At 40.2% G+C, this 22,417-nt stretch overlaps 1 protein-coding gene and 1 long non-coding RNA gene across 5 annotated transcripts in view; one reads left to right on the top strand and one right to left on the bottom strand.

The window, feature by feature from the left end:
- Positions 1–3,929, bottom strand: part of LOC138844986 (uncharacterized) — a 77,495-nt gene extending 73,566 nt beyond the window's left edge. The window contains exon 1 of the long non-coding RNA XR_011381541.1: positions 3,660–3,929. This is a non-coding gene — a long non-coding RNA (uncharacterized lncRNA). The remainder of the gene's footprint in view (positions 1–3,659) is intronic.
- A 75-nt stretch (positions 3,930–4,004) lies between these two features.
- The window catches only part of SHOC1 (shortage in chiasmata 1), a 102,721-nt gene continuing 84,308 nt past the window's right edge, over positions 4,005–22,417 (top strand). For 2 of the 4 annotated variants that reach the window (XM_051843221.2, XM_070055562.1), the window contains exons 1-3: positions 7,586–7,718; positions 10,746–10,869; positions 16,205–16,292. In XM_051843221.2, coding sequence (XP_051699181.2) covers positions 7,671–7,718; positions 10,746–10,869; positions 16,205–16,292 — 260 coding nt within the window. In that variant the 5' untranslated portion in view covers positions 7,586–7,670. Of the gene's footprint in view, positions 4,063–7,585; positions 7,719–10,745; positions 10,870–16,204; positions 16,342–22,417 lie in introns of those variants that run through there. The other 2 variants (XM_051843218.2, XM_051843219.2) reach the window with 2 other exon arrangements.

Raw genomic sequence — 22,417 nt, 5'->3', positions numbered from 1 at the left:
CAAAAAAAAATCAACAAACAACAGAGGTAATCTACACTAGTGAACAAATGGATCTAACTGATATCTACAGAACATTTCATCCCACAGTTGTAGAATACACATTCTTTTCATCAGTGCATGGACTTTCTCTAGGATAAACCATATACTAGGCCATAAAACAATCTCAACAAATTCAAAAAAATTGAAATCGTACGAAGTATCTTTTCTGACCACAATGGAATGAAGCTGGAAATTAACAACGTAAGAAACTCTAGAAAATATGCAAACCCATGCTCCTGAATGAACATTGGGTCATAGAAGAAATCAAAAAGGAAATCAAAACTTATGGAATACAGAAAAAGCAGTGTTAATAGGAAAGTTTATAGCAGTTAATGCCCACATCAAGAAATCGGAAAGGTATCAAATAAGTGATCTAACAATGCATCTCAAGGATGTAGAAAAACAAGAAAAAGCCCAAAATTAGTATAAAGAAAAATAAAAAACTAGGGAAGAAACTAAAAAATTAAAATAAAAAAGATACAAAAGATCAGTGAAATTGAGTTATTTTTTTGAAAAAATAAACTAAATTGAAAAGCCACTGGCCTAACCAAAAAAAAAAAAATAGAAGACTCTAATTAATAAAATCAGAGATGAAAAAGATGTTACAAGGATACCACAGAAATGAAAATAATAATCAGGAATTACTACAAACAGCTATATGCCAACAAATTGGAAAACCTAGAAGAAATGGACAGACTTCTGGGCAATTTACCAAAATTGAGGCATGAAGACACAGAAAATCTAAACAGACCAAGAACTACATGGAGACTGAATAAGCAATAAAGACCCTCCCAAAAAAGAAAAGCCCAGGACTGGATGGCTTCATTGCTGAATTCTACCAAACTTTTAAGGAACTAATCCAAATTCTTCTTAAACTACTCAAAACAATTGAAAGGGAGGGAATCCTCCCAAAATCCTATGAGGCCAGCATCACCTTAATTCCCAAACCAGAAAAAGATACAACAACAAAAGAGAAATATAGACTAATATCCCTGATGAATATGAAGGGTTAAAAAGTTAAAAGCTGCTCCCCCCCCAACCTCCTCTGGTGAACTTTCCTGACCTTGTTAGACTTGCTCTGCATAGCCATTAGTCAGTAAATTACCCCAATGTGAGCGTAACCTCAGTTTCACCTAAGTGAGATAGAAGAAGTCACCATATATCTCTGCCTCCTGGACCCCTGACTCCACCAGGTGTCCCTTATCGCCATTCGGCTGCATTCCTAGGTATCATCAAGGCAGTTCCTGCAATCTTGTGTGGCCCTCCCTTTTGGCAATAGGAGGCTTTTTGATACTCCCTGTGTTCATAAATCAACTGATTGTAAAATCACTTAACTTGTATCAATTGTTTACTCTATACCACTGTCTGCTCTACGCAATGATTGATTTTCTTTGTTTAAACGTGTATAAAAACCCCAACCCAAGACTATTCGAGGCCGCTCGCCTGTACTGGGACGGGGGCCCCGACATGTCGGAACATCAATAAACTTTACCCTTTGTTAATTACATGAGAGAAGGTCTCTTGGAGCGTTTTTGGGGTGGCAAGAGCAATTCAACTCTAATTCGACTGTAACAAATATAGATACAAAAATGCTTAACGAAAAACTAGATAATTGAATCCAACAACACATCAACAAGATCATTCACTTGGACCAGGTGGGATTTACCCTGGGATGCAGGGATGTTTCAACATACGCAAATCAAGAAATGTGATACATCACATTAACAACCGGAAGAATAAATAATATATGATTATGTTAATAGATGAGAAAGCATTTGATAAAATACAACACCTTTGCATGATAAAATAAAAAAAAACTTAATTAACTGGGTATAGAAGGAACATTTCTCAACATAATCAAGGCAGTATGTGACAAACCCACAGGCAGCATCACATTAAATAGGGAAAAGCTGGAAGCATTTCCACTAAAGTAGACAAGGATACTCATTCTCACCATTATTATTCAATGTAATTCTGGGGAACAGCACTGTGGTGTAGAAGGTAAAGCCACTGCCTGCAGTGCTGGCATCCCATATGGGCACCGGTTTGAGTTCTGGCTGCTCTGCTTCCGATCCAGCTCTCTGCTGTGGCCTGGGAAAGCAGTAGAAGATGGCCCAAGTCCTCAGGCCCCTGCACCTGTGTGGGAGAACCAGAGGAAGCTCCTGGCTCCTGGCTTCGGATTGGCACAGCTCCAGTCATTGCAGACATGTGGGGATTGAACCAGCAGATGGAAGACCTCTCTCTGTCTCTGCCTCTGCCTCTCTGTAACTCTTTTAAATAAATAAACAAATCTTTAATATATATATATTAAAATACCATGTATATATATATTTTTTTCTGGAAGTTTTAGCCAGAGCCATTAGATAAGAAAAAGAAGTCAAAGGGGTACAAATGGGAAGGGAATAAGTCAAATTATCCCCTGTTTGCAGATGACATGGTTCCATACATAGAGGAACCAGGACTTCACTAAGAGATTATTGGAATTCATAAGAAAGTTTGGCAAAGTTGCAGGATATAAAATAAATACACAGAAATCAATAGCATTCGTATACACAAACAATGCCGTGGCTGAGAAAGAACTTGTAAGTTCAGTCCCATTCACAACAGCTACAAAAAAAATTAAATACCTTGGGATAAATTTAACCAAGGACTCTAAAGATCTCTACAATGAAAATCTCCACAAGGCAATAGCTTTAATGGAGAACCTGCAAGTAAGATTCACCCCCAATTCTAGGGGCCACTGCTCATCTCATACAAAAGCCAGGCCCAATCCCCATTGAATGGGAAAAAAAAAAAAAAAAAAAAACAGGAAACATCTGGGTAGAGCAGTGGCCAATATCACAACCCAAACTTAGCATCCTTAAAGAATTGGTACAGGAACAATTGGAAAAGGGACACATAGAACCCCTGTGGGGTTCTACATGGATCTTATCTTTTTCTGAAAATTACAAAACATTAAAGAAACAAATAAAAGACAGCAAAAATGGAAAAATCTTCCATGTTTATAGATTGGAAAAATTAATATCATCAAAATGTCCATATTACCCAAAAAAATTTACAGATTCAATGTGATCCCAATCAAAATACCAAGGACATTCTACTAAGATCTAGACAAAAAGACCCTAGACACCGGCGCTGCTGCATAGTAGGTTAAGCCTCTGCCTATGGTCCCAGAATCCCATATGAAGGCAGGTTTGAGTTCCAGATGCTCCACTTCCAATCCAGCTCTCTGCTATTAGCCTGGGAAAGCAGTGGAAGATGTGGCTTGGACTCTAGTACTTGGACCCCTGCACCCACGTGGGAGACCCAGAAGAAGCTTCTGTCTCTTGGCTGGACAGGTCCAGCTCTGGCCATTGTAGCCATTTGGGGAAAAAAAAAGGACTCTTCTTTGTATGTGTGTGTGTGTATGTGTGTGTGTGTGTGTGTGTGTAGGTAGGTAGCTGTTAATCAAAGTATAAAATCCACAAATCCCAAACTCATTATCTTCCTGTGCCTCTTCCAATTTCAGCCATCAAGACATGACAGACAGTTCTTACCCAAACACCCACTGCATATTTGCTTGCTTCTTTTTGCTTTCCGCTTTCCCTCAAGGTTGGAGGGCCAAATTCTCTCGGCGTTACCTGTGGATCGCTTCCGCTGCTGCCCGGTGCCCAGACACTGTTGCTTTCTGCCAGCACTAATAACATGTGAGCCGCCACTACCGAAGCACAGACTCCCTTGTCCCATCTTCACGGCCCTACACATCCGGCTTCTTCTGGCTTCCCGCCGCTTTCCTCACCATCACACTCAGCCTTGAGCTTCGAAGGTTTTTCTCACCTGTGAAGACCTCATTGTGGCCCAGGGAGGGGCATCCCAGGGTGCAGTTACCGCAAAAAGAAGCGACCGGAAGTGGGGGGCGGGCCAAGCTGGAGGCAGGGTTTGGCCTGGCCAATAAAAGTGCTGAATTCAGGGTCAAGGGTCACATGTCCAGTGGGAGATAAATTATTCCCAGCGAGGAAGACCGGTTGGAGATTTTTACCTCAGGTGAGTTTTGAGCAGCTGATGGAAAGAGGGAGGGAAGGTGTTTTTGAGTTGAAGAAGAAAAGATCGGGATAGGGCTAAAGTATGGCAGCTTGGAAATCTCTGAAAAACAGATTTGTGAGGCCTGGCTGATGTGTCCCTTTGGGGACAAGACCCCAAGACCAGTGTCCGTCTAACCTAAGAAGGAGGGAATCGGGGGTGTGAAGAGCCCAGGAGGACTGTGGGACTTCAGCCCACCAAGTAGGAGTTGCATGGATTAAACAGTGTGAGAAAATTCGCGAACCGAGCCTCCTCTCAACCTTTCGTTGTTAAACTGACTTTTATGGGAGGAGGGTGAGGACAGGGAGGAAACTCGAGATGCTACCCGACCTAATTATTGGGTGTATTTCCATTTTGGCCCGATAGGGGCCAGTCAGGAGGTCGTACAAGGGAAATAAAATCTTTAGAAGTAGCTAAGAGAAAAAATTCAGAGATTTCTGCAATTCAGGAGTTGATCATTTTAAAATATTTTCTCCCTTACCATGGTTTTCCTTGTTTCCTCCGTGTCTTTGATTTTGGAAATAGTTTATACTTCATTGAAATAATTTATTAGGCGAGCCTTGTAGCTTAGGACACCACCTGTGTTGGAGTCCTGGCTGCTCCACCTGCAGTCTAGCTCCCTGCTGATGGCCTGGGAAGGCAGTGGATGATGGCCCACGTGTTCGGGCTCCTGCTACCCTCGTGGGAGACCCAGAAAGTTCCTGACTCCTGGCTTTGGCCTGGCCCAGCCCCAGAGTTGGGGCCTTCTGGGGAGTGGACCAGCAAATAGAAGATCTCTCTCTCTCCCTTTCTGTGTAACTCTGTCAAATAAATAAATAAATCTTTTTAAAAAAGAAATAGTCTTTCTTCTCATCTGTCACTATAAGATGAATTCAATTGTAATTCAGTGAAGTGAATTTGACAAATGAAATTCTTTTTATTTTTTTAAGATTTATTTATTTACTTGAAAGCCAGAGTTACACATAGGGAGAGGGAGAAGGAGAGGCAGAGAGAGAGAGACAGACAGAGGTCTTTCATCCGCTGGTTCACTCCCCAGATGGCTGCAACGGCCAGAGTTGCACCAATCCAAAGCCAGGAGCCAGGAGCTTCCTCTGGGTCTCCCACATGGGTGCAGGGGCCCAAGGACTTGGGCCATCTTCTACTGCTTTCCCAGGCCCAGACCACAGCAGAGAGCTGGATTGGAAGTGGAGTAACTAAGACTCGAACCAGAACCCATATGGGATGCTGGCACTGCTACGCCACAGCGCCAGCACTGACAAATAAAATTCAAATACTGTATATAACATGGTATCTTTCTTTAACTTATTTTTTATTTATTTTTTAAGACTTACTTACTTATTTGAAAGGCAGAGTTACAGAGAGGCAGAGAGAGAGAGAGAGAGACAGACAGACAGACAGGTGTCTTCCATTGCCTGGTTCACTTCCCAATAGCTGCATGGCTGCAATGGTCAGAGCAAAGCTGATATGAAGCCAGGAGCCAGGAGCTTCTTCCAGGTCTCCCACATGGGTGCAGGGGCCTAAGGACTTGGGCCATCCTTTGCTGCTTTCCCAGGTGCATTAGTAGAGAGCTGGATTGGAAGTGGAGCAGCCACTAGACTTGAACCGGTGCCCACAACCTGCTGAGCCACAGCACTGGCCCCATAACATGATATCTTAAGAGCTATATATTAGCATACATTCAATGATTGACTTGAATACAAAGATGATTACTTTTTAAAAATAATTGATGAGAGTGATGAATCAAAGCTGATAGAATTATTAGGCTTCCCAAGAAAAGAAAATTTAAGATAAATGCTGATAACAAATTGAATGTGTAAACTAGCTAGAGTTGACTTAGTTTTTAATTTTTTTGAAATAACTTTTAGAATGATAATCAGATAATTTTTGTGGAAGTATAATTTAAAGAAATAGACATTCTAGAATCAATATTTGTTTCAAAGATAGTGATGCACTGTATGAAAAAAGGCAGACAAGTGCAAGATTGGAATATTCTCAGAGAAATAGTCATGAATAAGGAAATGTAATGTTGGAACTAAGTAAGAGTGAAAGAGGGTAGCAACACTATATTCCTTACACTTGCTGGTACTAGAATCTAACAATTTTAAAGTTAATCTAGATAGCTTATTAGACTCTCTTTAGTTGGCATGGTTATTATATCAAAAAATTCTTCTGGGCCGGCGCCGTGGCTCACTTGGCTAATCCTCCGCCTGCAGCGCTGGAATTCCATATGGGCCCGGGGTTCTAGTCCCAGTTGCTCCTCTTCCAGTCCAGCTCTCTGCTGTGGCCCGGGAAGGCAGTGGAGGATGGCCCAGGTGCTTGGGCCCCTGTACCCACATGGGAGACCAGGAGGAGGCACCTGGCTCCTGGCTTCGGATTGGCGTAGCTCCGGCCGTGGCGGCCACTTAGGGGGTGAACCAACGGAGGGAAGACCTTTCTCTCTGTCTCTCCCTCTCACTGTCTGTAACTCTACCTGTCAAATAAATAAATAAAAATTCTAAAAAAAAAATTCTTCTGACTTATTAAATACAATAATTGTGTTCTAGATTGTTTTAGAAGCTTGCTCTTTGTTTTTTAAATCTAGAAGTTGGATAATTAAGAATGTCCATTTAATCACTTGATAATAACTGAAAATAAGCATAAGCTAGAAGCCTATTAATCTAAATGTTATCTTCAGGACTTCTGTTTTTGTGCCTTCACTATAGACACTTAAATGGGTAAACCTTAAATAAATATAAAATAATGAAACTAAGGAAAGAACATTTGGATTAAGCTGTATATTTTATTCAGTAAAATGTTGCAACAAATTACTATATGGAAACTTCTAGTTTACATCTGAATTCTCAAGACATTTTAAATGATAATAAAACTAAGGGCTATTTGATAAGCTGCATTCTGTCCTAGAGTAACTTCTAAATTGTAATTCTTCAAGATCTCCCTTAAATGAAAACCATCCAGGACTAACTCAAAATTCTAAATTTTACTTATTGCTTCATTAAATGGATTTGCTGATTTCCTAGTAACAACCTATTGACCAGGTAATATACCATAGTCACTTTATTCCAAATGATCTAGCTTATCAGGATTCTAATTTCAGGATTTTATTTTCTAAGTAAGAGAATGGAAACACTTTTCCAAATATGAACCCACTTCTTCAGCACAGGGTCCTGCCCCTGTGCATGTAATTTCAAGATCACTTATGAAATACAGTTATCCTGAAAAATCATTCTGTCAGTCTTAGGAACTCTTGTACACAAGGGGTCTTCAAAAAAGTTCATGAAAAGTAAATATTATGAAAATGTGGTACATGGATTTCAAATTGTTTTCCAACAAAATAAACTTATCTTTTTATTCTACTTTCCTACAGACATTTTGAGATACCCTTGTAAATATCTCTCTTGTGATTATTTTTTATCAGTCAGAGCCTTTTTTAAAAAAAAATGAGGGAACCAAAGTTTTGTGTTAAGTGAAATTTTCTACTGTTGACTGCTATTTTACCAGCATTTAATTATAATTTTTATGTTCTAGACTTTGACATTTGCACTGCTTTCAAAAAAAAAAAAAAAAAAGAAGATATGTTGTTTCCAGCACTCAAATATTGTGCAATAGACTATTTATATGAGGTATGTAGTACTGGTTTACTAAGAATTATGATATAAAAAGTTATCTGCTTTCAGTATATGATAATCTTGTAGTAATCCTTAATCTAATTACTTTACAATTAATTCTAAATTCCTACTTTTACTACCCAGAAAAATGGCAATTTCGGAAGTAAATTATGAAATTTAAATTGATTGTCTGAAATGATTCTTGTTGAAAGGAATGGGGGAAAAGCATTCTTAATTACCTCATTGTAATAGTAACAGCCTGTATTCAACACTTACAATGGGCCAGATACTCTGTTCTTATGAATTATATAATTGATCCTCACAACTACTTCATAGATACTAATATTACACAAGTCTTACATTTTACAGGTTAGGAAACTAATGTCAAGTCAAATTAAAAAGCTTGTAGCAGTTATCAGAGCTGAGATTCAAACTCAAGTAGTTGCCATATGACAAGTCAGTGGTTCTTATGATCTTAACTGACAAATTACATGTTTGTTTCCTTTGTTATAACACCAATCCCATCTACCAGAAAGAAAAGTTACTCCAACATAATGAAAACTATGTTATATTTGAAAGTTAATAAGACAGAATACAGGTATCTTCAGATGTTATTATTCCCTCACAACTGAGGGAAGAAAATGTGTAGTTGTGCATGATAGGGAATCAGAAATTATTGTAATAAAAACATATTTGTGAGTATATCAGCCACTTGCAGAATTAGCTTGTACTCAAATATCCTCACACTTTTGATCTCTTAGTATCTTGATGGTGTGTCGCTCTTCATGATATAATACCAATATGGTACTAAGTTTGCAAAAGATAGAGTACTTTGTGAAGTTTGTGAAAATAGTGTTGAAGAATCACTCAAATAACAAGTCAAGCTATTGTCATATGAAGATCTTGCACAAAATTAGATCAGTTAACAGGCAAGAAGAGAATGATTTCAATTTCAAAGGAGTCAGAGATGCTTTGGAAAAGTCCTCAAATATTTTCTAAAAAGATTTTCTTTATTTTCAGAGTTGAAGTAATAATTAATATACGTATCAAATAATATAGTTTGTGGGGGCTTTTTAAAAAAATTATTTGAAAGGCAGAGTTTTTTATATAAAGGACAAATCAAGCTTTGCTTCCTATTTGCTATATACCTTTGGTCCTCATTTTATGTCAGTTACCATAAGTGATCTTTTCTCTTTACCACTTATTTTTGTCTAAAAGAGAAACTCTAAACACCTCAGCAGCACAAAACTCTTAAGAAAAAAATGCATGAAACTGTTGTTTGTCCAAATACACCCAAAAATGAATTCTGTGAGAAGCTAGAGTCACTGAGGGAAAACTTCCTGAAGGAGATATTGCTTAGAATGTGTCTCAGAAGGTGGGAAGCGTTTTGATAGCTAGAGGAAATAGCTGGGGATTTTCAGAGGTACACTGTAGACCTCAGCGTTGAAGGAGTAATCGCTGAATGTTAAGGGTTGGTGGTGAAGATACTAGTCTATGTAGAGAGAATGGTTAGAGTAATGAGAGAAAAAGTTGGAAAGTAAAGGCAGAGCCAAATTTAAGAGAATTTTGACTGATTTACAAATTTACTTAACCAATTTTATGTCCCTTTAAAGAAACAATTTGTCTACTAGCTATATATTTTAAAACTAGAGCCAGATGGAGCCTATATTGTGGCATAACTGGTTAAGTCACTGCCTGCAGTGCTAGCATCCCATATGGGTGACAGTTTGAGTACTAGCTGCTCCACTTCTGATCCAGCTTCCTGTTAGTGCACCTGGGAAAGCAGTGGAAGATGGCCCAAGTCCTTGGGCCTCTGCACCCACATGGGAGAGCTGGAAGAAGCTCCTGGCTCCTGGTTCCTGGCTTCAGCCCATCTCAGCCATGGCTGTTGTGGCATTTGGGGAGTAAACCAGTGGATGGAAGACCTCCCTCTCCCTGTCTCTCCCTCTCTCAGCCTTTCAAATAAATAAATCTTTTTTAAAAATTAGAGACAGAAAACATACATTTAGTATAGTAGTTAAGCTGTCCATGTCCCACATCAGAGTGCTTGCATTAATTTTCCTGCTCCAGTTCCTGACTCCAACCAGCTTCCTACCAATGCAAACCCTCAGAGGCAGTGGTGATAGCTTAAATAATAGGATTTCTGCCTCCCATGTAGGAGCCCTTGATTGCTTTCCTAGTTCCTGGCTCAGACCCTGGTCCAGTCCTGGCATTTGGAGAGTGAAGCGGCAAATGGAATCACTATTTTTCTCTGTCCCTCTCTCCCTCTGTGTCTCTCTGCTCTCAAATAAATAAATAAAATTTAAAATTAGAAACATATTTGCTGGTGTTAAGTAAAATAATGCAGACTTAGAAAGCAAAATTTAATAAATCCACATTATATCATTTAGTAAAAACAAAAAAAGCACATTGCTAAATAATATAAATGATATGGTCCCATTTTTTATCAAGCACACATATTTTAGCTTAATCTAGAAAAAAATTATAGGAAAATACATCAGCCTATTACTGATACTACTAGGGCCCTTGATTTTCTCAGTTATGTGTTCCTTTTGATATTTATAATGAGCTTTTTTTTAAAGATTTATTTATTTATTTGAAAGCCGAAGTTACACAGAGAGAGGAGTGGCAGAGAAGAGAGAGAGAGAGAGAGAGAGAGAGAGAGAGAGAGATCCTCCATCCGCTGGTTCACTCCCCAGTTGGTCACAATGGCTGGAGCTGCACCGATCCAAAGCCAGGAGCCAGGAGCCTCATCCGGGTCTCCCACGCGGGTGCAGGGGCCCAAGGACTTGGGCCATCCTCCACTGCTTTCCCAGGCCATAGCAGAGCTGGATCGGAAGTGGAGCAGCTAAGACTTGAACTGGCGCCCATATGGGATGCTGGCATTACAGGCAGCGACTTTCCACTATGCCACAATGAACTTTTGAAGAAAAGTATGTTTCAAAGAAATAATATGTTTCAAAGAACAATTAATTTTAGCATTATGAATTTGATGGATAAGTACTATATGTGAAACATTTTATACTCTTATTTTCTTCACAGAATGAAGCTAGAAAGAAGTATTACAGAGATACTTTAATGATTCGAATCCCTTCATGCTTATGTCAAGATGGAAATTATCTTGCAGAAGTTATTGATTATACATATAGGAGGCCATGGACAAGAGGTATGTTTACTTTTATTTTTTTTTATTTATTTTTTTTTTTGACAGGCAGAGTGGACAGTGAGAGAGAGAGACAGAGAGAGAAAGGTCTTCCTTTTGCCGTTGGTTCACCCTCCAATGGCCGCCGCTGCAGCCGGCGCACCGCGCTGATCCTGGCAGGAGCCAGGAGCCAGGTGCTTTTCCTGGTCTCCCATGGGGTGCAGGGCCCAAGCACCTGGGCCATCCTCCACTGCACTCCCTGGCCATAGCAGAGAGCTGGCCTGGAAGGGGGGCAACCGGGACAGAATCCGGCGCCCCAACCGGGACTAGAACCCGGTGTGCCGGCGCCGCAAGGTGGAGGATTAGCCTATTGAGCCACGGCGCCGGCTTGTTTACTTTTTATTTCTCAAAAATCTGTCTTAAAAATTATTCCAGAGTTTAGTTAGCATAGTCAGTTATTAATAAAATACAGTGGTTCACTCATTAAATAAAAATTCATTATATTTATTCATATCAGAATTACAAGCTGCTTCAAAGTTAATATTTTTATCTTAGAATTTGGGTGATAAATTAAGAAATTAGAAAACTTGTACAAAATATGAAAGGACAAATAAAGGCTATAGATGATGACTAAATCTTAAAGTATTCTAATGTTGGAAGCATTTGTTGTATTATATTGAGACTTTTCTCAGTATTTGAGGACTACTTCAAATTGTAATGGTATACTGAATATAGAGTTAATTTTAAATATATGTAAAAATATATGTAAAAATATGCTTTTATAAAGTCATGGGCTAGGAGAGAGGTAGCCACCTTGAAAGAATCAAGTCAGTAGCATTTAGTATGTGTCAGATGCTGTTATACATTTACTAATAAGATACAGATGTAGTCTTTGCCTTCAATGTGTTTCCAGACTGATAAGGAGGATGAGCATTAAATATATAAACTAATATTTGATCCTGATAAATGTATAAAGAAGACACACGAATGCAATGAGATATACAATTTAAAGATTGGGGACTGCTGTTTCCTAAGATGGTTAGGGAAAGGCCTCTGAAGAGGTAGACATTTGAATTGAGACGTGAATGATAAGAAAACAATGGTGAAAATATAAGAGGGAGAATCCTTTCAAGCAAATGCAGATGTGAAGTTCATGACTGAGGAAAGAATTTGGTGTGTGTGAGGATTAGACAGTTAAGCTGTTGTGAATGAATGATGCAATGGGGGGAATCTGAGAAATAGACAGCTCAGAATGATATACAGCTTTCCAGAGTTTGTTTCTTTATTCATATTCTTCTTTCTCTCTCTTCCTTCCTTCCTTCCTTCCTTCCTTCCTTCCTTCCTTCCTTCGTTCCTTCCTTTGACAGGCAGAGTGGACAGTGAGAGAGAGAGAGACAGACAGAGAGAAAGGTCTTTCTTTTGCCATTGGTTCACCCCCCAATGGCTGCTGTGGCCGGCACGCTGCGGCCAGCGCATCGCGCTGATCCAAAGCCAGGAGCCAGGTGCTTCTCCTGGTCTCCCATGCGGGTGCAGGGCCCAAGCACTTGGGCCATCCTCCACTGCACTCCCTGGCCACAGCAAAGAGCTGGCCTAGAAGAGGAGCAACCGGGACAGAATCCGGCGCCCAGACCGGGACTAGAACCCGGTGTGCCGGCGATGCTAGGCGGAGGATTAGCCTAGTGAGCCGTGGCGCCGGCCTATTCATATTCTGAATGTTTGTGCCTCTACTCCCAAATTTATATATTGATATTTAATCCACAAGGTGATGGTATTTGGAAGTGGGGCCTTTGGGAGAGAATTAGATCATAAAGGTGAGGCTCTCATTGAATGGGATTAGTGGCCTTATAAAAGGCACCCTAGGGGCCAGCCCTGTGGCTTAGCAGGTAGAATAGCAGGTAGAAGCAGCCACTTGCAGTGCCGGCATCCCATATGGGTGCCAGTTTGAGTCCCAGCTGCTCCACTGCCCATCCAGCTCTGCTATGGCCTGGGAAAGCAGTAGAAGATGGTCCAAGTCCTTGGGCTTGGGCTTCTGTTGTCCCTTGTTGCCTTCCTGTAAATAATAAATGGCTTCATGTAACTTGTTGTGTGGGAGTATTCATCTCACCATACTCAGACAAGTTGGTAACCAGTGCACAGTAAACTTGCTTCACAAGCTGTAATTTAAATTGGAGTCATCAATACTCAAATGTAGATTGCACATAATTTCAAGAAACTGGATAAAATCACTGAAAGCATGAGTATAGATAGAGCAGAGAGCCTAGACAGGCCCTAGAACACTTTAACAGTTGAAAGTCTAATACAGAAGGAGCCAGATAAGAAGTGCGGGAAAAATCAGATGAGTGAAACATTGGAAAATTCTGAAGAACATAGCATTTCAAGAAGGAAGAGGTAGTTAAATGTGTTGGCTCCTGTTAAGACACCAAATAAGATGAGGATAGTGAGTTGACCATCCTCCTTTAGCTTGACTAAATGTAGGTCACTAATAACCTTGATAAGAATGGTTTCACTGGAATATTGGTTGTGAATATGATTGGATTATATTGAGAAGAAAATGCATATGGGGAATTAAGACAGTAAATTTGGAAAACTTGAACAATTTTGGTGTGAAGGTAAATTTTTAAATGAAGCAGTGAAATAAAGAGTTATTTTTTGTTGTAGTTTTTGGTTAGATGTATAATTTTTTTTAAGTGTGATAAGGAGAGAAAATGTAAAACATTAGTCTTGTAGATAATCATGGTAAAAAGAGAACATGATGAGGAAGGAAATAAAAAGTCTGGCTTAGGAGTAAAGGGATAAGAGCAAGAGCACAATTCTCTAATTGTGCTCTAATCTTAAGCTAGTACTTGACTGTTGATCTGCTCTCAGAAGCTGGCACTAGAACAGTTCTTCCCTCATGTAGATAAGAAGACAGAGTTTGGAGGCATTTATGCCAGTAGGTTGGTAGATTCGGTAGGGGAAGATGGGGTGGCTCTTCTCTATTATATCCATCTTCTGTGTGAAGGTGAGTCATTGACTAAAAGTGGATAGGAGTATGAGCACTAAAGATTGGAGGGGAGAATATGTGAAATAATCACCTTACTGAACCAGAAAGCCAGTTTTATTAGGGGTAAAGTATCATGTAAATGTTGGATGGCCATTTGGAATTTATGAGCATAATTAGAAATAATTTCATTCTGCAAAGCCGGGTGATATTTTTCCTAATAATTTTAAGCTTGTGTTTATATATAGAAAAGAGAAAATCTGCATTTTCTTAATACAGGTAAAGAGGCAAGGAAATCAAGAGTCTTTGTAAGGTTGTGCTGTGGGACTGGCCATGAAACCTAAGCTGTATAAAAAATAAATGATGTCATGAGGAGGGATGATGAGTATTGTAAAAATGGAAAGTTCTTGAATGAATTGAAGGTCTTAATTGGGTTGAAAACTAAAAGAATAGCTTTCCTAAATATGACACTTTAAAAGTACAGAGGGAAAAAAATTATCATTTCTTCCAATTTCTTTCCTTTTTATTTTTTAAATAATAAAAACAAAAAAAAATTGGGCATTTGTAATATGTAAGCACTGTTCTAAGAAATTTGCATGCCTTTTTATATTCAATCTTTACAACAGTGCCATGAAAATGCAATTTTTTCTAATTTTTTTAGAAGATTTTGTTTATTTATTTGAGAGGTAGAGTTACAGACAGTGAGAGAGAGAGAGAGAGAGAGAGAGAGAGGTCTTTCATCCGCTGGTTCACTCCCCAAATGGCCTGAAGCCAGGAGCCAGGAGCAGCTTCTGGGTCTCCCACGAGGGTGCAGGGGCCCAAGGACTTGGGCCATCTTCTACTGCTTTCCCAGGCCATAGCAGAGAGATGGACGGGAAGAGGAGCAGCTGGCTCTAGAACTGGCGCCCATAGGGATGCCAGTGCCCCAGGCAGAGGATTAATCTACTGTGCCACAGCACTGGCCCCTATTTCTAATTTGTACATGAGGAGATGAAGTACAAAGAGGTGATGAGATTTACCCAAGATCATGTAGTTAATTAGTAGCAGTACTAGGATTAAAATGTTCCTAAATCTGTTTACATGAATTACATGAAATTTGTTTACCTTAAATTTAAAAAAATTAAAATAAAAAAATCTAAACAGAGTAATTCCAAAACTTGTATTCTTTTCTTTTCTTTTCTTTTCTTTTCTTTTCTTTTCTTTTCTTTTCTTTTCTTTTCTTTTCTTTTCTTTTCTTTTCTTTTTTTCTTTTTAAAAGGCAGAGTGGACAGTGAGAGAGAGAGACAGAGAGAAAGGTCTTCCTTTGCCGTTGGTTCACCCTCCAATGGCTGCCGCGGCCAGAGCACTGCGGCTGGCGCACCTCACTGATCCGAAGGCAGGAGCCAGGTGCTTCTCCTGGTCTCCCATGGGGTGCAGGACCCAAGCACTTGGGCCATCCTCCACTGCACTCCCGGGCCACAGCAGAGAGCTGGCCTGGAAGAGGCGCAACCGGGACAGGATCCGATGCCCCGACCGGGACTAGAACCTGGTGTGCCGGCGCCACAAGGCGGAGGATTAGCCTATTGAGCCGCGGCACCGGCCCAAAACTTGTATTCTTAACCACTAAACTTTCATATTTTTTTCAACGAAGACAGGCTCAGGAGCAATAAAACTAGTAAGAAATAACACTGTTCTCCCTCCCTTATATGTGGGAGCTAGAAGTTTAAAAAACTATGAAACAAATGCCCGCGTGTATCAGTTTTGCTGCAAATAATACAATGTTTTGTGAAACTTTGTTTTAATTCTTTGTCAAGTAAGTTAAGAATCATGTTTTAAAAAAACAAAAGGAGTAACACTGATGGTAGAGTACTGATTCTGACTATTGGTGGAAGAATATTCAGCAGTTAGTTTCTGACACTAGTTGACTTGCATATCACTGGTACCTCTGGTTAAGGAACCGTGCATCTAATTTAGGAGACAAGCCATAAATACCTAAAATTTTAAATATAAGACTATGTATGATTAAATTCTAGAGTGCTACTGACAATATTGTAGCCCTTCAAGGGTAATGCATTAGAGCTGGAGTGGCTAATAAAGCCTTAGGAGGTATGACTGTCCTGTTGACTAGGACTGTCTGGGATGGGAGTGCTATACAAGCAAAAGAGGAGCTATAAAATTGAGGATAGGATGTTAAGGTGATACTGCTTTGGCTGTAGTTGAGTTCTGGGGTTGAGTATGTTGTAATAATAGAATGATTATTTAAATGTTTGGATTCAGGTATCATTTGGAAAAAATTACATTTGTAAGCATTAAAGAGAACACCATAATATAAAAGTTGGTTTGTATTAAATGTTAAAAAAAAATTGTAGAGACTAATGCTTGTCATTCTCCTTTCTCTAGTCTCAGCTGTTCCAGTTTGGGGAAATACAGATATTTCAGTCTTGGACCAATGGAAAGCAAGTTTCCATGTGGAGGATTTCCTTGAGAAGTATGTGTCCTTAACCTCAAATTTCCCCTTTATGTCTACAAGATGAACAGTAAGTTCTCTGGATACCTAAAGAGGGAAAAATCCCTTCCTTTATCTCCTCAGATTTTCTTCATTTATCTAAAGAAAAAGCACTAATTCGAATCACATAAGGAAGGTTAATAGAAGTGGTTTATATCCTTTTTTTAATCTTTCCCTCATTTATCATATCTTAGCTGTCCTCTATGCATTTGTGTTAAAAAAGAGACAGAGAAATGAAGCCATTATTATGCTTTTAATCAATAAGCAAACTTGCTGTAGAAAGTGTCTATAGAAAGTACTTTGTACTAAAATTATTCTTTTACTCTATATAATAAGTGCAGCTTTAAAGCTATTTTTGAACATAGTTAATCAAAATGTTGTTTTTATTCAATTGTTATCAAATATTTATTGGGTACTGTCCTATATTTTGGGTACATGATTCAAAAATGAATAAGACATAGTCTCTACCTTAATGAAGAAAGAAATTAGGGAATAAAGATTTATAAATGAATAATTACAATGCAGTGTGCAAAGTATAATGACAAATAGGCATACAGAGTATAATATGGAAAAGAACATCTAACCCATCCTACACTGTTAGTGTAGACATGAATGAAAGATTTCAGTGCAAATGCAAGTGATATACTTTGTCGCTTCACTTCATGCAGTGTGCTAATCAGACCCAGGAAGTATTTCATTATTCACATTTTTCAAGTTGAATAGTTAAGTTTTTCTTAGTTGCAAACAAAAAAAGTATGTTTAAATGTGTCTAGACCCTGAATACAATGAAGCCCCAATATACAATTTCTGTCAAGCAAGAATTTAAATCAGCCTAGGAAGATACTATATAAACATAGAAAAAAAGCAATGTGAAAAAATGAATAATATTATAATAGATTAGCATAAGGTCTATTACAAAGCATAAAACCAGTAAGAAGTATCACATAGGCAAACTCCTGAGCAGTGAGGAAACGGAATGGTACAGTGAAAATTGCTCTGCGCTATGCATTAAAAGATGTGGATTGAGGCTGGTGCTGTGGCATGACAGGTAAAGCTGAAGCCTGCAGCATCAACATCCCATGTGGGTGCCGGTTCAAGACCCAGCTGCTCCACTTCTGATCCGAGTTTCTACTAATGTTCCTGAAAGTAACAAAAGATGACCCATGCCCATCGGCCCCTGCACCCATGTGGGAGACTGGGAAGAAGCTCCTGATCCTGGCTTTGGATTGGCCCATCTCCTGCCATTGTAGCCCTTTGGGGAGTGAACAAGTGAATGGAAGACCTCTCTGTAACTCTGCCCTTCAAATAAATAAATACATCTTTAAAAACAAAACAAAAAAAAAACGTGGATTTCATGTCTTGACTGCCAAAGTCAAGTGCTGAACTACTTGACTAGCCATTTTATCTTTAATTTTCACTTTCTTTAACTGTGTGATGATGATGGATCAGTGTCTCTCAAACTTTACATGTGAGTTGCCTAAAGATCAGATTTAAATGCAGATTATGATTCAGTCAGTCTTTCTTGGGGCATGAGATTCTGCATTTCTAATTTCCCAAGCTTTGCTATTGCTGCTACTCTGAGTAACAAGATACAAACTGATCTCCAAGGTCTCTTCATTCTGTGAGTTATTGATAGGATGGTCTGTACATTTCTAAGTGGCAGAGATCAGATTTACAAAGAAATAGGAGTTGAGCATGGGCTGGGCATTGAAGGAGAAACTAATGAGAGAGAGTTAGAGCAGAGGAAACAATAGACCTGTCTGAAGACACAGAGACAGGAATAAGCAACAGTTAAGCAATAAAGGCAATGATTAGGCTAGTTTGGCTCAAACAAAAGATTCATGTGAGAGAAGTGAGACACTTGGAAGGAGTGACCACGCTATATGTGACCTTCCATTCACTTTGCAGTACCAAGATAGAGTCACAGCAAAGAGGGTGGAATCCAGCACTGCTCAGAATCAAATTACATTTCTCCACCTCCTAGCCAGACATAGCCATGTGACTAGCTTCTTCTGAATGAGATACAAACAAAAGAGGCTTATACAGTTTCTGGAGAATGTTCTTAAAGGGAAAGGATGTGTTTTTAACCTTCACTTTTCTTCCTCCCAATGATGAAATAACAAATCTAATGAATGGCTCCAGCAACTACTTTGTACTATGCTGATAAGAACCAAATCTCTGGGGCCAGTGCTGTGCCAGCACCAGCGCCTGCAGTGCCAGCGTCCTACATGGGCACCAGTTCAAGACCTGGCTGCTCTACTTCCAATCCAGCTCCATGCTAATGTGCCTGAGAAAGCAGCAGACAATGGCCCAAATCCTTGGGCCCCTGCACCCACATGGGGGACTGGGAAGAAGCTCCTGGCTCCTGGCTTCAGATCAGCCCAGTTCCCAGCGGTTGTTGCCATTTGGGGAGCTGGGCCAATCTGAAGCTAGGACCCAGGAGCCACTTCTAACTCTTCCACGTGGCTGCAGGGACCTAAGGACTTGGGCCATCCTCTGCTGCTTTCCCAGGCACATTAACAGGCTGATGCTATAGGCCAGGGCTTTAACCCACTGCACCACAGCACCAACCCCGTAAATATTTCATATAAATAAAATCATATGTTATATGATTTTTTGTGATAGACATAATTCACTTACTGTTTTCAAGATTCATCCACATTGTAGTTTGTATCAGTACTTCATTTCTTTTAATGCCAAATAACAGTTCTTTATGGATATACAACATTTTATTTATCCGTTCATAGTTGATGGACATTAGGGTTATTTCTACTTTTTAACTATTATGAGTAATGCTACTTTGGACATTTATGTACAAGTTTTTAGGTAGAAGTGTGTTTTCATTTCTCTATGTAATACTGGAATTGCTAGGTCATACGATAATTCGTTATTTAGCTGTTTGAGAAATTGCCAGATTTTTATCCAAGCAGCTGTACCATTTACACTCCCACCAGCAGTGTATAAAGGCCCCAATTTATTCATATTCTCACCAATATTTGATATCATATGTCATTTTTATGACAGCCATCCTAGTAGATGGCTCACTTTATCTTATTGTAGTTTTGATTTCATTTCCTTGATGATTAATGATGTTGTATATCTGTTCATGGCCTTATTTGTCTTTAGCATATTTGCTTTGGAGAAATGTCTATTCAGGTCATTTGCCTACTTATAAACTGGGTTATCTTTTTATTATCAGATTTTAAGAGTTCTTTATGTATTCTGGATGCAAGTCTCTTATCAGATACATGGGTATAATTTGCAATTTTTTTTGTCTTAATGGATGTCTTTTCGCTTTCAAGATGCTATCCTTTAAAGCAAAACATTTTAAAACTTTGAAACAGTCAATTTACCTTGTTCTTTGGTCACTTGAGCTTTTGGTGTCATAGCTAAGACGGCTTGGCCTAAGTCAAAGTCACAGGGATTTATTCCTATATTGAGAAATATAAGAGACTGCCTAATTAAAAGACCCAAGTCGAATCATAAATTACTTCTATTATAACCCACCAATGGTGTCCCATTGCACATAGAATAGAATCCAAAGTCCTCACCAAGGCTTAAAAGGTCAAACATGATTTGCTTCCTACATGCCTGTCTAACCTTACTCTGTTCCAGTCACCCCTACCTGTCTGCTTTTCTTAGCACAGGCCAACCAATTTCCCCACTTTAGACCGTTCTTTTTCATTACTCAGTAGCTGCAGATACAGTAGCTTCTCAGAGGGTCGGTCACTAACTAGCCTCTCTAAAATATTCCTCTTCCAATCCCCTGGCTGTTATTTGATGTCCATATCTTGTTTTATTTCATTCATAGAGGCTTTTTTACTATCTGAAGTGATGTTTTATATTTATTTGTCTATCTTTCCTTTTGCAGGCAAGCTTCTTGAGGGCAAGAATTTTGTTTGGTTCAGAACTCCTAACTTTTAAAAAAATTTTTTTAATTTATTTATTTGACAGGTAGGGTTATAGACAGTGAGAGAGAGACAGAGAGAGGTCTTCCTTCTGTTGATTCACTCCCCAAATGGCCACTACGGCCGGCGCTGCGCTGATCCAAAGCCAGGAGCCAGGTGCTTCTTCCTGGTCTCCCATGCAGGTGCAGGAGCCCAAACACTTGGGCCACCCTCCACTGCCCTCCTGGGACACAGCAGAGAGCTGGACTGGAAGAAGAGCAACCGGGACTAGAACCCGGAGCCCATATGGGATGCCGGCGCCTCAGGTGGAGGATTAACCAAGTGAGCCATGGTGCCGGCCCCCAGAACTCCTAACTTTTGAGTTAAGGAATTAATGAATGGGAGTGGACAAACTTACCCAAAAGGAATGACACAGAAAGAAAGACAATATTTTCTAGACTGGATATGTCAGAAACACCATAATTTACATGTTAGGTAAAGGAGGAGGCACCAGTAAAGACAGAATGAGTAATATTGGATAGGGAGATAGGAGATGAGACAGCAAACAGTGGTCTTCATAGATCATTTATATCTGGGGAAAGAGAATTAGTTGAATGTTCTTGAAACTACAGCATCATGTATTATTGCAAAGTGCTACTCTGTTTGCCAACATAATCTTTTTTTTTAACTTTTATTTAATGAATATAAATTTCCAAAGTACAGCTTATGGATTACAATGGCTCCCACCCCCCCCACCCCCGCCCTCCGCGGCTCAATAGGCTAATCCTCCACTTTGCAGCGCCGGCACACTGGGTTCTAGTCCCAGTTGGGGCGCCGGATTCTGTCCCGGTTGCCCCTCTTCCAGGCCAGCTCTCTGCTATGGCCCGGGAATGCAGTGGAGGATGGCCCAAGTCCTTGGGCCCTGCACCTGCATGGGAGACCAGGAGAAGAACCTGGCTCCTGACTTCAGATCAGTGCGGCACGCCAGCCGCGGCGGCCATTGGAGGGTGAACCAGTGGCAAAAGGAAGACCTTTCTCGCTGTCTCTCTCTCTCACTGTCCACTCTGCCTGTCAAAAAAACAAAACAAAACAAACAAAACAAACCAAAAAAAAAACCATAATTTTTTTTTTAAAGATTTATTTATTTATTTGAAAGTCAAAGTAACACAGAGAGAGGAGAGGCAGAAAGAGAGAGGTTCACTCCCCAGTTGGCTGCAGAGGCCAGAGCTGGGCCGATCCGAAGCCAGGAGCCAGGAGCTTCTTCCAGGCCCCCCACATGGGTGCAGGGGCCCAAGGACTTGGGCCATCTACTGCTTTCCCAGACAAAGGCAGAGAGCTGGCTCAGAAGTGGAGCAGCTGGAACTCAAACCAGCGCCCGTGTGGGATGCCGGCACTTCAGGTGGCAGCTCTACCCGCTATGCCACAGCGCTGGCCCTGGCAACATATTTTTTTAAAAAAACAGCAACAGGGGCTGGCATAGTAGGTTAAAGCTCCACCTGCAGTGCTGGCATCCCTTATGGGCACCTGTTCTAGTCCTCCCTGATGGCCTGAGGAAGCAGTGGAAGATGGCCCATGTGATTGGGCCCTTGTACCTGTGTGGGAAATATGGAAGAAGCTCCTGGCTCCTGGCTTCCATCTGGCCCAGCTCCAACTGTTGCAGCCATTTAGGGAGTGAACTAGCAGATGGAAATTCACTCTGTTTATCTCTCTCTGTAACTGTGCCTCTTAAACAGATAAATAAATTTTTTAAAGATTTATTTATTTATTTGAAAGGTAGAGTTACACACACACACAGAGAGAGAGAGAGGTCTTCCATCCTCTGGTTCACTCCCCAACTGGCCGCAACGGCTGGAGCTGTGCCGATCCGAAACCAGGAGCCAGGAGCTTCTTCCGGGTCTCCCACGCAGGTGCAGGCGCCCAAGGACTTGGGCCATCTTCTACTGCTTTCCCATGCCATAGCAGAGAGCTGGATCAAAAGTGGAGCAGCCAGGTCTCAAACTGGCACCCATATGGAATGCTGGCACTGCAGGCGGCAGCTTTACCCACTATGCCACAGTGCTGGTCCAGGAAGATCTCTTATAATACCAAATACTCTAATTGGCAGATAAACCTGTATCAGTTAAGAAACCAATATTGGCAAAGTTAAGGAAGTCAAACAAAGTCCCCAGGACTAGCAACAGCAGGTGTTGTCACCACCCTAAGCTTGAAGAAGAAGCAAGG

This window comes from Oryctolagus cuniculus, chromosome 1 (genome assembly GCF_964237555.1).
Source record: "Oryctolagus cuniculus chromosome 1, mOryCun1.1, whole genome shotgun sequence".
Taxonomy (NCBI): Eukaryota; Metazoa; Chordata; class Mammalia; order Lagomorpha; family Leporidae; genus Oryctolagus; species Oryctolagus cuniculus.
Note: the sequence above shows the minus strand (reverse complement) of the source record. Positions and strands in the feature narration are given on the sequence as shown.